General features: G+C 39.1%; 1 protein-coding gene across 10 annotated transcripts in view; it reads left to right on the top strand.

Moving 5' to 3' along the window:
* Window positions 1–18,669, top strand: part of CALD1 (caldesmon 1) — a 1,713,117-nt gene that overhangs the window by 1,519,767 nt on the left and 174,681 nt on the right. For all 10 annotated transcript variants that reach the window (XM_044088458.1, XM_044088461.1, XM_044088452.1 and 7 more), the window contains one exon: window positions 4,586–4,723. In XM_044088458.1, coding sequence (XP_043944393.1) covers window positions 4,586–4,723 — 138 coding nt within the window. The remainder of the gene's footprint in view (window positions 1–4,585; window positions 4,724–18,669) is intronic.

Genomic DNA, 18,669 nt, shown 5'->3' with positions numbered 1-18,669 from the left:
GGAATTATTGGCTAGGCATATGAGGGCCTCTGGACCAATAGCCTAGTATCATCCTATTATCCTATGGCTTGGACATTGAGCTGAGTTGTCTCTGCTAATGGAAGAAGCTACACTGCTTCATGGTTTAAATTGTTAATATCTTCTATGTCAGATCTTTAATAATGATTGGTTTGAAAGGACAACACTAATGTTCAGAAGTCCAATGTTTTCGAAGTTTTATGTCTGTTGCCATTTGTTTAAGTTACTTCTTTACTGGTTTATGCTCATCACAAGGTCAACAGTGTGACAACTTCAACGATAAAGGCATTGGCAGTTAAGTCTGTGTGTGACGCATTCCTGTGATAGTTTTTAATAGGTGGTTACTAGGCTATTGACCCAAAGGTCTTTATGCGCCTAGCTGTGTGTACCCAATATAATATTAGAGAAACCCAATATAAAGGGTCTTGCCTAAACTCGAGATCTTAGCAATGACTGCTCATATCTAGGAGGGTCACAGGTGAAATCCCAGGCAGGAATTTATGGTTTCTCATCCAGTCACCCAGGCTATGCTTAGACAGGGTCATAGAGGAGCTCTGTTTGATGTGAGTTGGTAGCCTATTCCAGAGGAGTGGCAACCTCTGAGAGACATATTTGCCTCTCCAGCAGGTCCTATGTGTGTCGCTGGCCAGGTTAAGGTCCCTGGAACAGGTGACCCTTGTCCCATTTGACTTGCGGATGTGCAGCATTTCTATAGGTTTGGATCCAAGATTGCTCTGTAGGCCAGGCACAAGTCTCCTGTAAGTAGTCTGTACACTAATTAGTACAGTGACAGTGACTTCAGTCTCTCAAAGTATGACGTGCTGGAGACCATGAATTTTCTTGGTTAGGAATCTCTGAGGTCTCTCAAGTTGCTGCAAGGGTCTGTTAAGGTACATACCAAAGAGAGCATTGTGCTTAATTATTGGCCCGATGAAGGTGGAGTACAGGGGAGTTATGACCTTTTTTGCTCTTGAGGCAATGTCTTTGCTAATGAGGTGTGTGACGTAGAATGCCTTCTTTACCACAGTGGACTCATGGTGGTCAAACTTTAGACTACAGTCAACTTGCGTTCCTAAGTCTCTCACTACTGAGTTGTTACTTATGGTATTATTATTTTTATGACAGTCTGCAGGGATATTGTTTTTAGTGAAGGGGCATTTTTTAGCATTGAGTTTGAGTCCATGGCTTTGGCACCAATCATTGGCTTGTGTAAGTCCCTTTTGAAGGATATTGACATTGTTTGGTGATTTAATGACTGCACTTAATTTGCAGTCATCAGCAAAATTAGTCAGCTGTAGCCTTTCTGTTTTGGCCTGAACTTATGTGAAGTATATTCCAAACAAAAGGGGACCCAGCACTGACACCTGTGGGACCCCACTGCTGACAGGTAACTGCTGGTTGATGTAAAGTCCCCAAATTTTACTGAGTGTGATCCGTGAGCCATTTAATGACCCACCTGTTGACATAAGGGTTGATATTTAACTGGGAGAGTTTATCAATGATGGCCAAATGTGGGACTGTGTCGAAGGCCTTGGCTAAGTCTAGGTAGGCTGTATGCACAGATTTGCCTTTGTCTGTGGCTCTGGTGATGTTTTCAAAGAAGTCCACCAGGTTTAACAGGCATGACCTGCTTTTAACAAAACAAAACTGTGTCAGATCAAAGGTTTGGATAAGGTCCATGATGATTTGTTCCATGGCGTTACAGATAAGGCTAGTTAAGCTCACGGGTCTGTAGTTGCCAGGGTTTGTTGCTGAACCTTCTTTATGAAGGGGGATGATGGTTGCTGTTTTCCATTCAGCAGGGATAAAACCAGTACTCAGGCTGTAGTTGAAGAGAGTATATAATGAAGTTGCTAACTCATATTTTAGACCATTTGAAATGCAACCTGGAATGCCATCTGGCCCCATAGGGGCTGTGTTTTTGACCTTGGAGAGAGCACTAATGACTTGCTGTTTGAGATGCGAGGTGGGGGGAGATGCAGTGGAATGTTTGGAGGTGACAGGAGGTGAACGTTTTGCCAAACCTGTCAGCTAATAGGTTAGCTATTTTGCAGGATCAGTGTGTGTGATTTCTTCCACAGCTAGTTCAGCACACGCCTGTGTCCTACCTTTTAGGTTACAGATATAGCTGAAGAATGCCTTATGCTTATCCTTAGCTAGGGTTGCTAATTTATTTTCGAAGTGGCTCTTAGGGGATTTTGCAAGTTATCTTATTTGTTTCTTCAAGCATTGGAGGGTCTTCTTCCAGTGCTGGGACCTCTCGTTTTTTTATTCTTAGACAGCAACTTCTTCCTCTTGTTGTATAACTTATTAATGCTAGATGTCCACCAGGGAGGCTTGATTTTTCTTGAGAACTTTGTTTTGATGTTATCAGGTATAGCTGTGTCAATACATTTGTGTACGTGTTTATACAAGGCATTTGTGTATACCTTAGTGTACTTGTCAATGGCATCTGTGGGAACAGGAGCTTGGAAGTTATTTATGCCATCCATTAGGAAGGTATAATTAGCTTTGGTGAAATTTTTTAGCCTGATTTCACCTAAGAAGGGTTCAGGTGTTATAGCTACTTCAAATGTGACTGATTTGTGATCAGATTTAACCAGTTAGGGTCCTGTACTTGTGGTGGTGTAATGATCACCCATGTTGGTGAGGACTAGGTCAAGAATATTTGAGCCCCTTGTGGGGATGCATAATATTTGTTCCAGGGCATTAGTGTTGACAAAGTCCAGGAACCTTTGTGCAAGCATGCTGGTACTCAAATAAGTTTCCCAGTCAATGGAAGGGTATTAAAAATCACCCATGACTAGAATGTTTGGTTGTAATTTGATTGATTTAAGTAGGTCCAAATAAGCAGCATGGGTATTTTGGTTCATTGAAGGGGGCCTATAGCTAATGATGATTTTAAGGGGGTTCTTACCCACAGTTAGTTGAATTTGAATTGGCTCCATGGAGATTGTCACATGTTCATTTTGCAGTCTGAAAGTGTGGAAGGCATTGCAGACTTGCAAGGCTGGGATACTCTCTGTGGCCCTGAATCAAGTGTCTGTGACTGCACAGACTTCAACATCCTCCAGGGAAAGGAGTGCTTCCAGAGAGTGCAGTTTCTGATTTAAACTCCTGGTGTGTGCCAGCATAACCCTTAATTTAAAGGTGTGCACACACTCGTCCATGTGTGTATGTTTGTGCATGTGTGTGTTTCTGTATGCACATGTTTGTGTTGTACTGGGGGGGTCAAAATCAAAAATGTATGTCAAAAAGAAGCTTGACTCTCTAATTATGGCAACATGAATACAAACGTAAGGGTTACTTATACATGTTTTCAAAGTTATACATTTAACCGCGATTCAATTTCACTGCAGTTATATGTAAGTGCGTGAGAGAAGAGGATGGCAGCAGGGAAGTATAAGCTGTGTAGCGCAACAGCGTTTATGTGTTCCACAAAGAATTATAAGGGAATTTATCCTTACCACAATGCCATTTAGCCAGTCAGAAGTACAGATTCCTGCTCGTTATGTACAATTTACTCACAACATGATATAATATAGCAATAACCCACGCCTGGGTGTGGGTAATGCGGGATTTACCCACGGTTGGCGTCGTTTGGTCCCGAGGAAGCCCGGTACCAAACAAAGACAACCGTGGTAAATCCGATTACCCACACCCAGAAGTGGTTATTATTATCTATGACATTATTTAAGAAAAGAAATAATTACTTTTCTTAAATAATGGCATTGTATAATGCCTCTTTGCTGCCCTTCCGCAGCTGTCCGGTATCCGCGGCAGTTCTGATATACTGCGCATGCCTACGCAGTACATCAGAGTTGTGGCCAAAAGCAACGGAGAAAGCAAGACCTACGTTGCTTTTTACTGTTTCGCTATGTTAAATGGGTTTAACATAGTGAGACAGCTTTAAAATAAGCAATGGAGATGTCCGTTGCTTATTTTAAAGCTGTCTTGCTATGTTAAACCCATTTAACATAGTGAAACAGTAAAAAGCAACGGAGATCTTGCTTTCTCCGTTTTTTAAACCTGTCTCGCTATGTTAAATGGGTTTAACATAGCGAGACAGCTTTAAAATAAGCAACGGAGATCTCCATTGCTTTTTTTAAACCTGTGTCGCTATGTTAAACTCTTTTAACATAGCGAGGCAGTGTTTTAAAAGAGACTTATACTAATGGAAAAAGTCCGGGCGACTGGACCTTTTTCCATTAGTATAAGTCGATTTACAACGTGCACGCTGGCCAATCAGCATGCACATTTTGGAATATTAATGGGGGGTCATGGTATAATAACTTATAATGACTTCAGTTTGGTTTGAAACATTGTTCCCTGTCCTAGCTGTGTACCTATTGCCACCTTCTACAATGTAATGCAAAAACAGAATGGTCCACTTTTAACACCCAGCATGTATTACATGATGACAAGAACAGTGGAATCTGGTGTTTACTGATTGAAAATATTAGAGAATATAATATTGCTGTTGCCTTTTTATTACATATTGTAGTAGTATCTTTTTTAAAAAGAATTATGTGCCGGTTTTCATACTTGCCTTCTGTTTTTCTTTCAGGGTACACGAGCTACAAAGCCAGGAAAACCTGTTGCTTCTGACCTGCCAGTTCCAATAGAGGGTGTTCGCAATATTACCAGCATGTGGGAAAAAGGTCGAGCTTTTACGTGTTCTTCGAACCCTTCCCCTCCCCATAAGGTAAAACTCTTAACTTTGATACAAACATTTTGCAAGGATAGTTTTTAACCAGTGCCATTGTTTACTGTGACATCTGTTGTTTAGGAATATAACCGGCAAAACAATTAGTCCTAATTCTGTTTTCTCTAGATCCTAAGTGGACAGCTACATACTTTTAGTTATTGTGTTTATTTCAGTATTACTCATGTCCTTTAAATTTGGCTAGTGTGTTTATTTCAAAATTACCCATCTTCTCTAACTGTAGCAATAGCAAATTTTTATTGGACTGGAAGATGTGCCTGAAAAGTAATTCCATGATCTGTACTCCTAGTTATCTGAATGTACTGAATGTGTAACAAAACTCCATGTCTCCTGCTACCCCTGGATTAGAGACTAATCCCCATTTTGCCTCTCCCTGCCACTGTAGCAAATTACCTGTTTCTAGTGGTACGTGCACAATAAGATTTTAATATTTGCTTCATTTACCTTTGAGAGAAAATGCCTTCTGGCCCCTAAAAGCATGGCAGCAGGATCCATTAATAGATAACATATCATAGGAGCCCTGTGTGGTGCAATGCTATGTGGTTAAGCTTATTTTTGATTTGATTGCAATAACTATGCTAGATTTCAAGAAAACATTTTAATGATGTTAGCAATAAGTAGATACCGCAGCTTTCTTACACAACCTACACTAAATACCATTTGTAAATCTGATTGACTTGCTGTAATGATTTGTTTGACTTTTGAAGTGCTTTTTTCCTTATTCCTGATTCCCTTTGTACTGCTGGTACCTTTCCTTATGTAGACTCCACAGCCAAATGTCATAGGCTTCCTCTACCATCTAGGTCAATATTTCTCAAATGGTAAAGCCTCCAGGCCTAGGTACCTGGCAACGGTTTCATGGAAGGTCTGAGCAAGTCTGGACGCCTGAACAAGTCTAAACCTTATATTTAAAATGATGACTTTTATGATACAGACAGAATATAATTAACTTAATGTGGTTCTTTTCTACATGGACTTCCAGTAAAAGTAGGTTTCATCCATTTGGGCTGTACTAGTTATAAACTAAAAATAAATAAGAAAGTAAAAATAAATTAGTAAACAATATACAAATGAATGTATACAACCTATTTATTTTGTTTAAAATAGTAAATACTCTGATTTGAGCTAACTCCATCTTTACATTAGTCTTTTTTCAGTGACGTATGTTCCTCAGTTTCCAGGGATTCACCATCTGCTTGACAACTTATTTTTTTTATTTTGTTTCTTTCTTTATTTCTTCCTTTTTATTTTCTTTCTTTCATTCTTCAGCTTTCTGTTAATGTTTCCAATAAGCTAAGCATGCTTCCAATAAGTACTTCCCTCACCATATCCAATCACTTCCCAGCCCCCACCTTAAACAAAAACAATTACAGCAATTTTCCCAGGTAGTCTTGATCATTTATTTTATTTATTTATTTAAATCTGTTGACCGGGAGTATCCGACTGGATGTGGGTCCATTTTCAGCGGAGGCCCGGGGAGAAAAGCTCCACAGTAAAATAAACAGACAGTAGTTACATTGGATTACATAGTGATTAACAATTTAACATAGAAATTACTTACAACATATTTACAGATGAAGAACATAGTACATCAGTAGACAACTAGAATCTTTATCTGTGAAGTACATAACAGGCATTAACAAATGTAACAATGAGAAGTTCCTGCTGTATAATAAGTACTAGGCTTATGAGCATCTGAGCTTGCTATCATCAAGGTAGTTAGTGGAGGTGAAAGAAAGGTAGTAGTTAGATGGGTGGATGATATTAGAGTGGGAGTTGCAAGGGCATAGCCAGCATGTTTTTAGGTGCGCTTTTAATAAAGTTTTGAAGTTGGTGCATGATGGTACAGAGGTAATTGTGGGTGGGAGTGAGTTCCATAATTTGGCTATGGCGCAAGAGAATAGTGCTTCACCAGCAGAGTTATTGGCTTTAGTGATCTGCAAGTGATTTTTGTTGCTGGATCTTAGTGGTCTGGTGGTGCGATAGGGTTGGAGTAGATTCTGGAGGGATGGGACATTTAGTGGATGGTTTACTAGTTTGTGGGTGAGTGAGAGTTGATACCACTGAAGGAGGTGAGGGAGTTCAAGCCAGCCCAGTTCAGCAAGTGAGAGACAGTGGTGACTACGGTAGGATGCCCCTGTGGCTAATTTTGCGATTTTGTTGTAGCAGGTCTCTAGCTTGTTTAGATCACATTGCCTTAGGTTGGTATATACTGGAGAGGCATAAAGTAGGGTGGAGATAAGGTGGGAATTTGTTATTGAAATCTTTGCTGCTTTGGTGAGAAATTGTTTATTTCTGTATAATGCTCCTAGTTTTTTGTGGACTTTTTATGGTCATGGATATGTGAATGTCAAATTTTAGTTTATTGTCTATTTCCACTCCTAGCAATTTGGTGTGTTCAGTTGGGTATATAGTGGTGTTGTCTTTTGCTGTGATGTTAAAGTGAGAGTTGTTTTGAGTATGTTTGGTGGGTTGGAAGATGAGTAGTTTAGTTTTGTTTGGGTTGAGTATTAATTGGGCATCGGATAACCATGTTTCAACAGAGGAAAGGGCTTCCTGTGTGACTTTTTGCAGTTTGGGTAGGGACTGGGCTGAGCAGATGATGGTAGAGTCATCTGCGTATTGGATGAGTGTGCCATGTTTGGTGGCAGAGGCTAGATTATTGGTGTAAACAAAGAAAAGTAGGGGTCCAAGGATGGATCCTTGGGGAACCCCTATGGAGACAGGTAGTTGGGGAGATGTGTCATTCTGCCATACAACGGATTGTTGGCGGTCAGACAGGTAACTCTGAAACCAGTTGGTGACTGATTGTGAGTAGGATAGGTTATTGAGGACAGAGATAAGTTGTTTGTGTGGGACCATGTCAAATGCTTTAGATAGGTCTAGGAAAGTAGCAGAGGAGAGATAGCCATTGTTTTTATGCTGAAGGATAGTGTTTGTAAAAGAGAGTAAGGCAGTGGTGGTGCTATGGTTTGGTCGGAAACCATGCTGAGTACTGGAAAGGAGGTTGTTAGTAAGGAGGTAGTGTGAGACCTGAGAGTGTATGCATCTCTCTAGTATTTTGGAGAGTGGAGAGAGAATAGCTATGGGGCGGTAATTGGTTAGTTCTGCAGAGGGTCCGCCTTTGTGGAGGGGAATTATATGTGAGACTTTCCACAATGTGGGAACATAACTTTCTGACAGAGATCGGTTAATTAAAATGGATACTGGGTAGGCCAGAGCATCAGCTGCGATTTGTAGGTATTCACTTGGATCAGACCTATAATAATACAGGCCAGGATATCATTGTACAGTTGTGGCAGTGCACACAAGGATTTCAAGTAAATCTCATGACTGAGATTCTTTTAACCATTACCACTTCTGTAGTCTTCAAACTGCATCCCTGCTCTCTCTTCAGCAGACGTTTTCAAAAAGATTATTTAATCATTCATTTTTTATTTCTGCTCTTCTCTTCAGTTTAGACTTCTGTATTGTAGCTCCTTACTGAGATTACACTCATGGCTTATTGGCTGTTCTACCTTGCAGACACTTTCTGTTGAAAATCCTAAATGTTATTATTCAGCACATTTCAGTCTTTAAGCACATATCAGATATGCCAGAAAATTATGACCCCCACAAAATATTGCTAAGACCTCAATCTTCTTTTGCTAACCCCTACAGGATCTAAATATGGAGTGTATTTAGTATAATATTAAGATAAGATCAGATTAAGCTCTCCTCCCACTGCCACAACAAAGTCCCCCTACTGTGTCCATTACCTCACTGTCCCTATACGACTTCAGACAAAATCAGAAAGGAAAAAAAAAAACTCACTGTGCTCAAAATGAAGAATAAACCATGGCAACAAACAACTGCTGTTAAGCCTCTTCAAAGCTCTTTGTTTTATTTTTTTTTTAATTAAAATTAGCTACTCTTCAACCAATTTGCCTCTTTTTTTCACAGAGGTCCTAGCAGAACCATAAGCTGGAAGTAAGGGATGAGACCAAACCTCCAAGATGAGGATGAAGTCCCGGTACAACCAGTATGAAATGTGAGCCACTAAAACATAGTAGAAGTGTGAGGTTTAACTGTCGCTTTGTAAAATACTGTCCCTGTGGGTCATATGACATATCCACTAAGAACGGCAACTTTACATTAATAATTTCTAATTTTCAAATAAATGAAAAACAAACAAGCAAACAAACAGACATTAACATAAAATATACAAATTATGCTTAAGGCCATAACAACCCCAAAATTAAATCACTGTATCACATTACCATAGTGTAAGTATTTATCAGTTGCAGATATTAAGTAATAATACTCTTAAAGAACAGACAAATGAGTAATTTATGTAAGAAGTGTAGATACCTATTAAATCTTAAGGTTAACCTGCCATCTAAATTTACTGTCTGGCCCCACCATGCTGTCAGCATTCGCACTTACCCTACCACCAAGCCTTGCTGGGACACTGAATAGATCTTTACCAAAGTCTCAAATTCCTCCAAGGCACAAACTTATCACACAATTCCTTCAGCAGCACAAAGAAAATATGCTACCTTCCCATATACCTTCTACTACAAGTACTGTCAAAAGGGGTCACCCAGCTACCTCCCTGAGTCCTTAAGGCCTCTCCAGTCAGCAAGCTCACATGAAAATCTTCTTGTCATAGATGACGCCTTAGTGAGACACACAGGCACACCACTCACTGTGCTGAGCAAGGAAAAGGTGACAGTGAGGTGACTTGAGACATGCATTCTTGGATCTTTTGAAGAAAGATGGGGTGGAGTTCTTTGATTATGTATCTGAGGCTACTATGCAGGCAATCCTGGGCAGCATCCTAGTCTCACCGAAAATGATGCATCAATATGAAGAAAAGTAATTGACTCAGTTTTTGGTGTAATTCTAGAGCTTTGCAATATGTGTCTGCCTAGAAGGAGAGGGTCAACATTCCGAATAACTTTGATTGGGATGGCATGCACCTCCCTCCTCAAGGCTTTCATGTATTAGATAAAACTTTCTACACCCCACCGCTGCTTTTTTAGGTAGGATGCAATTTGTACCTATTTAGCTGAACCAAACAAGGGAAATCTAAAGGTTGTGCTGCTCAGCACTAGAAGCCTGAACAACAAAACTGCCCTCCATAGACCCCTTCCTGACCCTGGAAAAGATTGACATCTGAGTAATCAGTGAAGCATGGTTCCAGTGCCTTGATAACACTCCCTCCCTGCCAGGATTCAATGCCTACCCCGCATTGTTGCCTGGTACTGATGGCATTTCTGCTACAGGTGGTGTTGAGCCCGTAGTCTACTGATTTTACTGAAAATCTCTCACAGCAAGATGATGACTTGGAACTCCTCCACAATCTAATAACCATATGTAAGACCCCCTGACATTTACTGGATAACTACAGAACCCTTCTATGACACCTATGACCATGAGTCTTAATCTAAACAATGTTGAGTCCCTACAGAACCAAGCACTATTATTCTTGGCTATATCAACTGCCCATTTATAAATAGGAAAACCCGTAGTGCCGAAAACAAATCTAAATAAAATTTTGTAGGTATAATCAGTGCAAAAAAAAAATTCACCATTAATTTTTTCCACCACCAGGACTGCAAATTTACTTGACTTAGTCATAACAAACATTGTATTCTGCACCTACAGTTACTCCATCATTTCTCATGTCTGGCTATCCCTGGATGGTCTTCACCATTAGAACTTAATATGCCTACAAACTTTGCCGTACTTAAGGATTTCTCTAAACAAACTTGTTGCAACTGACAGACAACCTGATGCTGCTCAAAAGTCCACTTCCCCTTGAGGACCTTATGTCAAGCATCTTTACTTTTGCTGAGAGATTTATGCTCACTTCTTTGTGTGCATTGAGACTTTAGTTCTGATCCACCAGAAATGCAATGTTTAGTTTTGGAACTAACTGCTATGGTGGACCCTGGTATAAACAACCTATGCAACAAAAGAAAAAACTCCCGATCCTTAGGATGAAACAAAAATTCTAATATATTAAAACTGAATCTAGGAAATTAAACAAGCATCACAGAAATAAAATGAAATCTTCCACGGCTAAGTATGAACTGAAAACTGTTATCATTAACAATGTTAAGAATCTTACAAACAATGCCTAAGTTTCTATTCACATTTATTCATAATTGCTGAATCCATTGAAATTCAGCTTTTTGTCTTTATATCACTACCCAGGCTGAACCTGAACTTATTCATTTAGATGGGAGTTTGAGTTCAGTTAAAAAATGAATGAATAAATGACTAAGTAATACGTAGCACCCACTTGAACCCCGAGGGCATAACATGCATATTAGAAGACAAATTTATATCTAACTACTTCCCCGTCACCCTACTGCCACCACCACCACCTTCCTTCTGTATGATCTATTGTCTATATCCCCCAGATCATAGGTTCATAGGTAGGTACTAGGCTATCGGCCCAAGGGCCTACGTAAGCCTAGCCAACAAGGTTCCCTGGCTTATGTTACCCAAGAAAGTTATTTTCCTGTGCCACTGTCGTGCAGAGACACAGAAGTGATCCCCAGGGTGTATTTCCTATTTCCCATCCACTCATCAAGATTTTTCTTGAAGAGTGCTAATGAAGAACTTTGCTTGACATAGATGGGTAGCCTGTTCCAGAGTATGGGAAGTCTCTGGGACAAGAATCTATCCCTCCGGCATGTCCTGTTTATTGTGGTGACAAGGTTTAGGTCCCTAGAGCATGTAGCTCAGAGGGATTGGGATTTCTTTAGGTGTAGCATGTCCAACAGCTCTGGGTTTGACATAGCGTTATATGTTAGGTAGAGATCACCTCGGAGTAGGCGATATGCTATGGAGTAAAGCTGGAGTTTTTTGAGTCGGTCAGTGTAGGGCATTTGTTTGAGGCCAGTAATCCTCTTTGTGAGGTACTTCTGAGGTACATTCCAAAAGGGGCATTGTACTCTATAATGGGTCTAATGAGTGTCGAGTAGAGAGGAACAATAACCTCTTTTTTCCTGGATGAGAACCCTTTTATGATGAGGTGTGCCACGTAGAAGACTTCCTGACTACTGTGGTGATGTGACTATCAAAGGAGAGACTACTGTCCACCTAGGTCCTAAGGTCTCTTATCACACATTCGGTGTTAAGTAGATTGCTGCCTATGCGGTAGTTCAAGGTTACAGAGTTTTTATCAAAGGGGATGACACTGCATTTTTTGGCATTGAGCTTGAGGCCATGGCTCTGACACCAGGCATCTGTCTCAGCGAGGCCCTTCTGTAGGATGTCCACATCATTTGGGGACTTGACTATGGCTCCTAGTTTGCAGTCATCTATGAACTTCATTAGCCAGAAGCCTTCTGTATTAGCCTGTACTTCAGAGAAGTAGATACCAAACAGGAGAGGTCCCAGGACAGAACCCTGTGGTACTCCACTTGTCACTGCTTTGAGGTCAGATTTGGAGTCTGCAACTTTTACAGTGTGGGTTCTGTCAGTGAGCCAGTTGGCAACCCATCTTGTGACATAGGGATTTATACCTAGTGTAGTGAGTTTAGCTATAATTCCAGAATGGGAAATGGTGTTGAAAGCCTTGGCGAGGTTAAGATAGGCTGTGTGAACCACCTTATCCTCATCTACGGCTTTGGTGACTGCCTCAAATAAGTTGATCAGGTTCAGGAGGCATGATCTGCCTTTCACAAACCCGAACTGGGTGGGATCCAGAGTTTGGAGGTTACCAATGTCTTAGTTAATGAGTTCCATGATGATACGTTCCATGGCCTTGCAGACCAGGCTCATCAGGCTAATAGGTCAATAGTTCTCAGGATCAGTGGTGGCTCCCCCTTTGTGGAGTGGGATAACTGTTGCTGCACCATTCATAATTTGCCCTTTAATACCAATACCCCTTTGGGACCAGAACCCGAACCACGTAGAAGTGATCGCATTAGGAATAATAACAGCAGAGATGGTTCCAACATTGCTAAAGGGGCAACTCACCAGAATGATAACAGTAATAACATCAATCCACCATATAAGAATTTCCAACAGGGTTTTCAGGTCCACCAGTCGAACCAAATGAATCAACCAAGGACTGCCTCGAACTCGAATCGGAATCGTTCAAGGAACAGGAAAAACCAGAGAAGGAACTAGTGAATGATGAAACTCTCAGTCCACAAATATGTCCTAACTCTGGAGATGACTTTTTTGTTTACAACTATACTGACCTAAGTATCCCACATGACATTATTGATATTTTTGCACTAGGATTAACCTTTGTTCCGGACTCTCATATGAATTTGGTCAACATTATAGTTGACCTTAAGTTATTTGCTAGGAAGATCAACCTTAATGCCTTATTAGGGCCAGGTTCTACTGTGAGTAATCCATTAAGAGTCTCTAGTCTTTTTAACCCTCCCCTTCATCCAAACATACTCGCCTTTGAAAAAATGTGTGAATTAGACTTTAGAGCTGTAAGCACACTTAGGTCTCACCATCAAAAGAGGCGCCATAACATCAACAAAAGTGAACTGGATTTCATTAAGCTTTTGAAAGACTGTAAAATAAGGGCTATGAAACCAGACAAAGGTGGAAGGTTGGTTTTTATGCATCATAATACTTATATTAATAATATGATAAAACAGCTGGACACTTTAGTTTATCAAACAGTCAGTATCAATGAACTCAATATGGCATATAAAAAAATCAGAGGAATTTTGGATGACTTGTTCCTCGAAAGTTCTATTGATATTGAAGTATATAACTATTTAACAATGTCTGCTCCTAGACTGCCGTCACTCTTTGGTGCACCAAAAATTCATAAAAGAATTAAAGACCCCCCGTTTAGACCTATAGTCGACGGGAGAGGGTCTATTACATATAGTTGTGCCAAATATGTGGACGGCATCTTGAAGCCATTAATAGAGAAGGAGCACCAAATATGTAGAGACTCTTGGAGCTTCCTTAAAGAACTAGGGAACATTCCATTTCATCGAGAACATCAATTTTTAACAATTGATGTCCGAGATTTATATACAGTTATCCCACAAACATTAGGATTAGAATGGACTAGGGATTTCTTGAGTTCCAGGAATGTACAAGAAAGTGTAATATATGTCGCTGAAACTCTGTTGGACATTGTTCTTTCTAACAACTTTATGTGGTTTGATGGTAATATTTTTCTTCAAAAATCAGGGGTTGCCATGGGGTCCCCCTATGGCGGACGTTATGCCAATTGCGTCATGGCGCATTGGGAGACCACCTTGCTGTTTCCTAACCCTATGTTTAAAAACTACGTCGCTTGGTACACTCGTTACCAGGATGATATGTTTTTAATTTGGAAAGGTCCTCCTAGTTTGATACCAGAATTTATGGCTTCTATAACTACCCTAACTAATTTCTTAGACTTTACCTATGTTTTGCATCCAGACTTTACCAACTTCCTGGATATCTCTATTTATAAAGATTATTATAATAGTAGGTTTAGAACTACCATATACAGGAAGCCGACCTACTCAAATTCATTCCTCCACTTTTCTAGTTCACATCCTTACCATCAGAAAAGAGTGGTAGTTAAGGGACAGTTAGTTAGAGCTGCTAGAATGGTGTCGGAGGAGAGTGACTTCATGAGTGAATGTCAGCTCTTGGAGAACATGTTTGTCAACAGGGGTTACCCTCTGTCATTAATTTCTAATATCTCTGCGGAGGTTATTACTAAAAGACAGATGGGGTATTTTCAACCGCTATTATTTGCCAAGACAATTGCTGAGAACAACCTAGAGGCTAACCAGAGAACCCAGCTACAGACAGAGTCTCATGAGTTTACTACGAGTTTTCTCTGTACATACAATCTTGATCACGCATTCATAAGAAACATCCTTAATAAAAACTGGGCCCTTATAATGGAGGATAGTAGGTTGAACAATATTTTAGGGGATGCACCTAGGGTAGTTTTCAGACGAGGCCATAGTTTTAAATCACTTTTGGAACATTCTGGGAGGCCTTTGACTAATAAACATATGGGTATGTTTAAATGTGGGGCATGTCACCAATGTAGATATATCAACACTACATATCAATTTAAGATACATGACAAATGGTATAAAGTTCATGGTAATTTTTCTTGCGATTCTAAAGGGGTGGTCTACTCTGCATGTTGCTTAAACTGTCCCTCTTTCTATATTGGAAAGACGGAAAGAAAGTTTAGGCAAAGGATTTATGAACATCAATATGCTATTAAAAGAAAAGACATGAATAATGCTTTAGCTAGGCACATAGAAGAATTCCCTGACCATAGTTTTAGGTTTAACGTACTAAATCAAGTACAGCCTGACGATAAAGGGGGACCATGGCAAATTAAACTGGAGTTAGAGGAATTGTTATGGCAAATCAGAACAGTAGCGTATTTGCCTCCAGGCCTTAATGAAACAGTATCTATTAAATGTTTATTAAAATTAGCAGCTTTGAAGAGATGATTCCCTCCATGCATAATGAACTGTATTATGTTATGCCCTGTTGGTGGCCATTATCAAATGACACGAGAAATATGTGTTTTATATTCACATTTGGTTTTGTTTTATTTTATCTTATTTTACTCTATTTGTATAATGATATGCACTTTTTAGAGAAGAATGGTTTAATATTGTATGAAATTAATGATGTTAACTTAAGTAATGGAGCTGACTAATAGGTATTAATTTTTAAATTTTTTGATTAATTATTTGGTTTAACAATATTAATAGCAGTAACACAATAATTTTATGTAGTTTAAATATATGACAAGTTCTTATTTTAGCTATTGGGTTGCTTTAAATGGGAGGGTACGAAGTATTGATTGTTTAATTAGCCATTTAGTATGGTATATATTTACGCCCTCAATTTGTTTGTCTGTTTGTCTGAAGAAGGAAACGACATGCTTTCCGAAAGCGCTTACAATATTAAATATTTTCTGCTTTAGCTTTTGCTTGTTTTGCCATTTCTTGAGGTTTAACAGTTCGTTGAAGTTCCGTTTGTTTCGGCTGTGCACCATTCAGTGGGCACAAAGCCTGATACAAGGCTATTATTGAACATGGTGCTTAACTGGGGAGCCAGTTCGTTCGGAAGTTTGTGTAAAACGCAGCCTGGGATGTTGTCCGGTCCCATGGATGCTGTGTTTTTGGCTTTAGAAAGTGCAGCTTTTACCTGCATAGTTGTGATTACAGGGACTCTGCATTCTTCCTGTATAGATACGGGCCCTTTAGGGGGTGAGGGGGGGTAAAGTTAGCATTGAACCTATCTGCCAATATCTATCTATCACTATCTATCAAAATCTATCACTTCCAAATAAGGTTTATATCCCCTCTTGGAAGTAAAAAAAAACAAAACAAAACACTACTTCTGTTGGACCTAACACTGTACCCAGGTATTTCCTCGGTTGCATAAAATACTGTCTCACACTCATTCTAGAATCTAGAATCTGTTCCATCCTCAGTCACTAAAATGATTTTGTATTTCAGACTTAAAGAACAGCTGTCATCATCCCGCTTCCTATGGGTGGCTTCACCACTACTTTGGGCAACTACAGACCAATAAGTCTTACCAGTCTTGTCCACAAAACTGTGCAGTGCAATATTGTAAACCTCATAAACAAAGGTATTGACAGCCTAGATTCTCTCCTTACCAGTTTGGGTCCATGAAAGACAGATCCTGCCTGCTTAATCTTGGAAAACTTATTTGAAAAGGTCACTAAGACCATGGTTGAAAGCAATATGGTACATACAGTTTATCTTGATCTGACAGCGGCCTTTAACACCGTCCCATATTTAGCCATCATATTCAAATTAACCAAAGTAAATGTAAATCCATATGTAATTCACTGCATAATAATCTGTCTCACAGATACATCCCATCAAATCAGGAGTTGGAGTGCTTCTCATTCAAAAAGCTCATTAGCAATGAGCTACTTCAGGGCTGTGTACTGGAAACAGTCCTGTTTGGTATCTGTTTATGTTCAGTCTGATGGCAAGTGTTTCTGGTTGACCAAGTTTACAGATAACTACAAATTTGGAGCTACCAACAACTGTGCTGCAGAGGCTTTGATCTTCCTATAAGGTCTAAGTTATGCAAACGCATAGTGTAAGATTGTGGTCTATGGACAAATGCTAAAAAGTTTAGCAATGTGTCCTTTGAAAACACTGGCATCCTTGAATCTATCATATAGAAGACACCCTCCAAAGTTAATACAATTAATAGAAACCTGGGCACTTTTTTTATAGTGGGTTTTTCTTTAACCACGATGTGTCACGGACATTAGAAAACCAGTGTTTCTTGCCCAGCTGATTATCAAATGCATGTCTTCTAGATCCACAGATGATAACATTCCTTTCTACATATTGTTTATTAGGCCCGTAATTGAATATAATGGCTCCTTCTGACCAAACACATGATCAAGCTAGAAAGACCACAGCACTTAAGTCACTGTGAAAATCAATATTTTGAGCTCTGTATCCTGTGCATAATGTTTTAAAGCCCTACCCTATTTCCTGGGTGTAACCTCTTACCAGCTTATAAGACCTCAAGTTATCATACCCCTAAGTAATCTAGTACATGTTCACAAAATGAGTAACACCCCAAATACTCACAGGAGAAACCTAAATTTCAACTACATTATAAAAAGTACCTGCTGGAAGGGTGGATACCTCCCCCAAATAATTTGTATCCTGGAACAGGCTTCTTCTATTATAACAATGGCTCCTGGGAAATCAGCAGAGTGAAATATGTCAAAATCCTGAAGGAACAATTAAAAATGGAGGTGAAATTAGATGCCTGATGTAGCAAAGAATCACTATATTATAAAGCAGCAATGAATTAATGGTGTAAAGGTATGACTTGATAATAAATTTATTAGGACAATAGTGGTACAGACATAGTCTAAAAGCAAATCCTGAAAAAAGAAAGGTGAATACTCCACGAAAATCGAAGCAAACCAAATTATAATCACTTTGAATAAGTATAAATCCACAATTGCAATGAAGGAACGACTTCTTTATTAAGCAAAGTAAGCACTTTCCCATCTCCCTGGATGCTTCATCAGACTTTAAAACAAACACCAGCATTCAAAGCTATTTAAATATCACATTGAACATCCTCAAAACCAATAGAATGTCTCACAATAAACACCTGACAGAATAAGGCAACATCCTAAAAGTTACTATTGTTCTAAAATTAAAAAACATATTCTTATAATGACTGTATATTTCTCTTAACTAAGAGAAAATTCATAATCCTAAAAAATATAATAGTCTAGTAAATCTAATACAAAAGACAACTATGCATACAATAAAAAGTTACTGTACCAATACTTAAAGGATGTGTTGAAAAATATAACCAATACTACATAATAAATACATGCTTAAAAACATTCATATAAAAGAGAAGGTATCGCTAGAAAAATCGGGGTATCACTAAAAAGAAGAGAAAAGAAAGGGGGGCAAAAGAGAAAGTTACAAGAGACCTATATAACCTTACAATAACATCAAGAGCATTCCTATGCCTTACAAATTTATCCAAGTAGAAACTCATCTCAAAAAAAAAGTCAGAAAACACCTATAACCTGACAATACCATCAAAACATTTTTGTTATTTCTGTTCATTATTATTAGTGCCTCAAAGGTTTGTCCAAGAGGAATAGCTTTAACATAAACCTATCATTCAAGCCATGCCCTTTGTCAGCTGATAACCGAATTATCCATTTTGCTTCCTCTTTCTCCGTACAATTATTGATGTTCCCTAACCTTTCTGTACCATATATATATTCCAAAAATCATAAATCTAAATGTGTGTGTCGTGTCATTACATAAAACATGGTTTGCTAAAGCATTGTTTTCATTCTCTCTACTGATAGCATATGTGTGTTCCCTAATCCGCTCTCTTAATGTTCTATTGGTTTTACCAACATAGAAACATTTGCA

Source organism: Protopterus annectens, chromosome 11.part0, assembly GCF_019279795.1.
Source record: "Protopterus annectens isolate FY-2018-M chromosome 11.part0, PAN1.0, whole genome shotgun sequence".
In the NCBI taxonomy this organism is placed as follows: domain Eukaryota; kingdom Metazoa; phylum Chordata; order Ceratodontiformes; family Protopteridae; genus Protopterus; species Protopterus annectens.
Note: the sequence above shows the minus strand (reverse complement) of the source record. Positions and strands in the feature narration are given on the sequence as shown.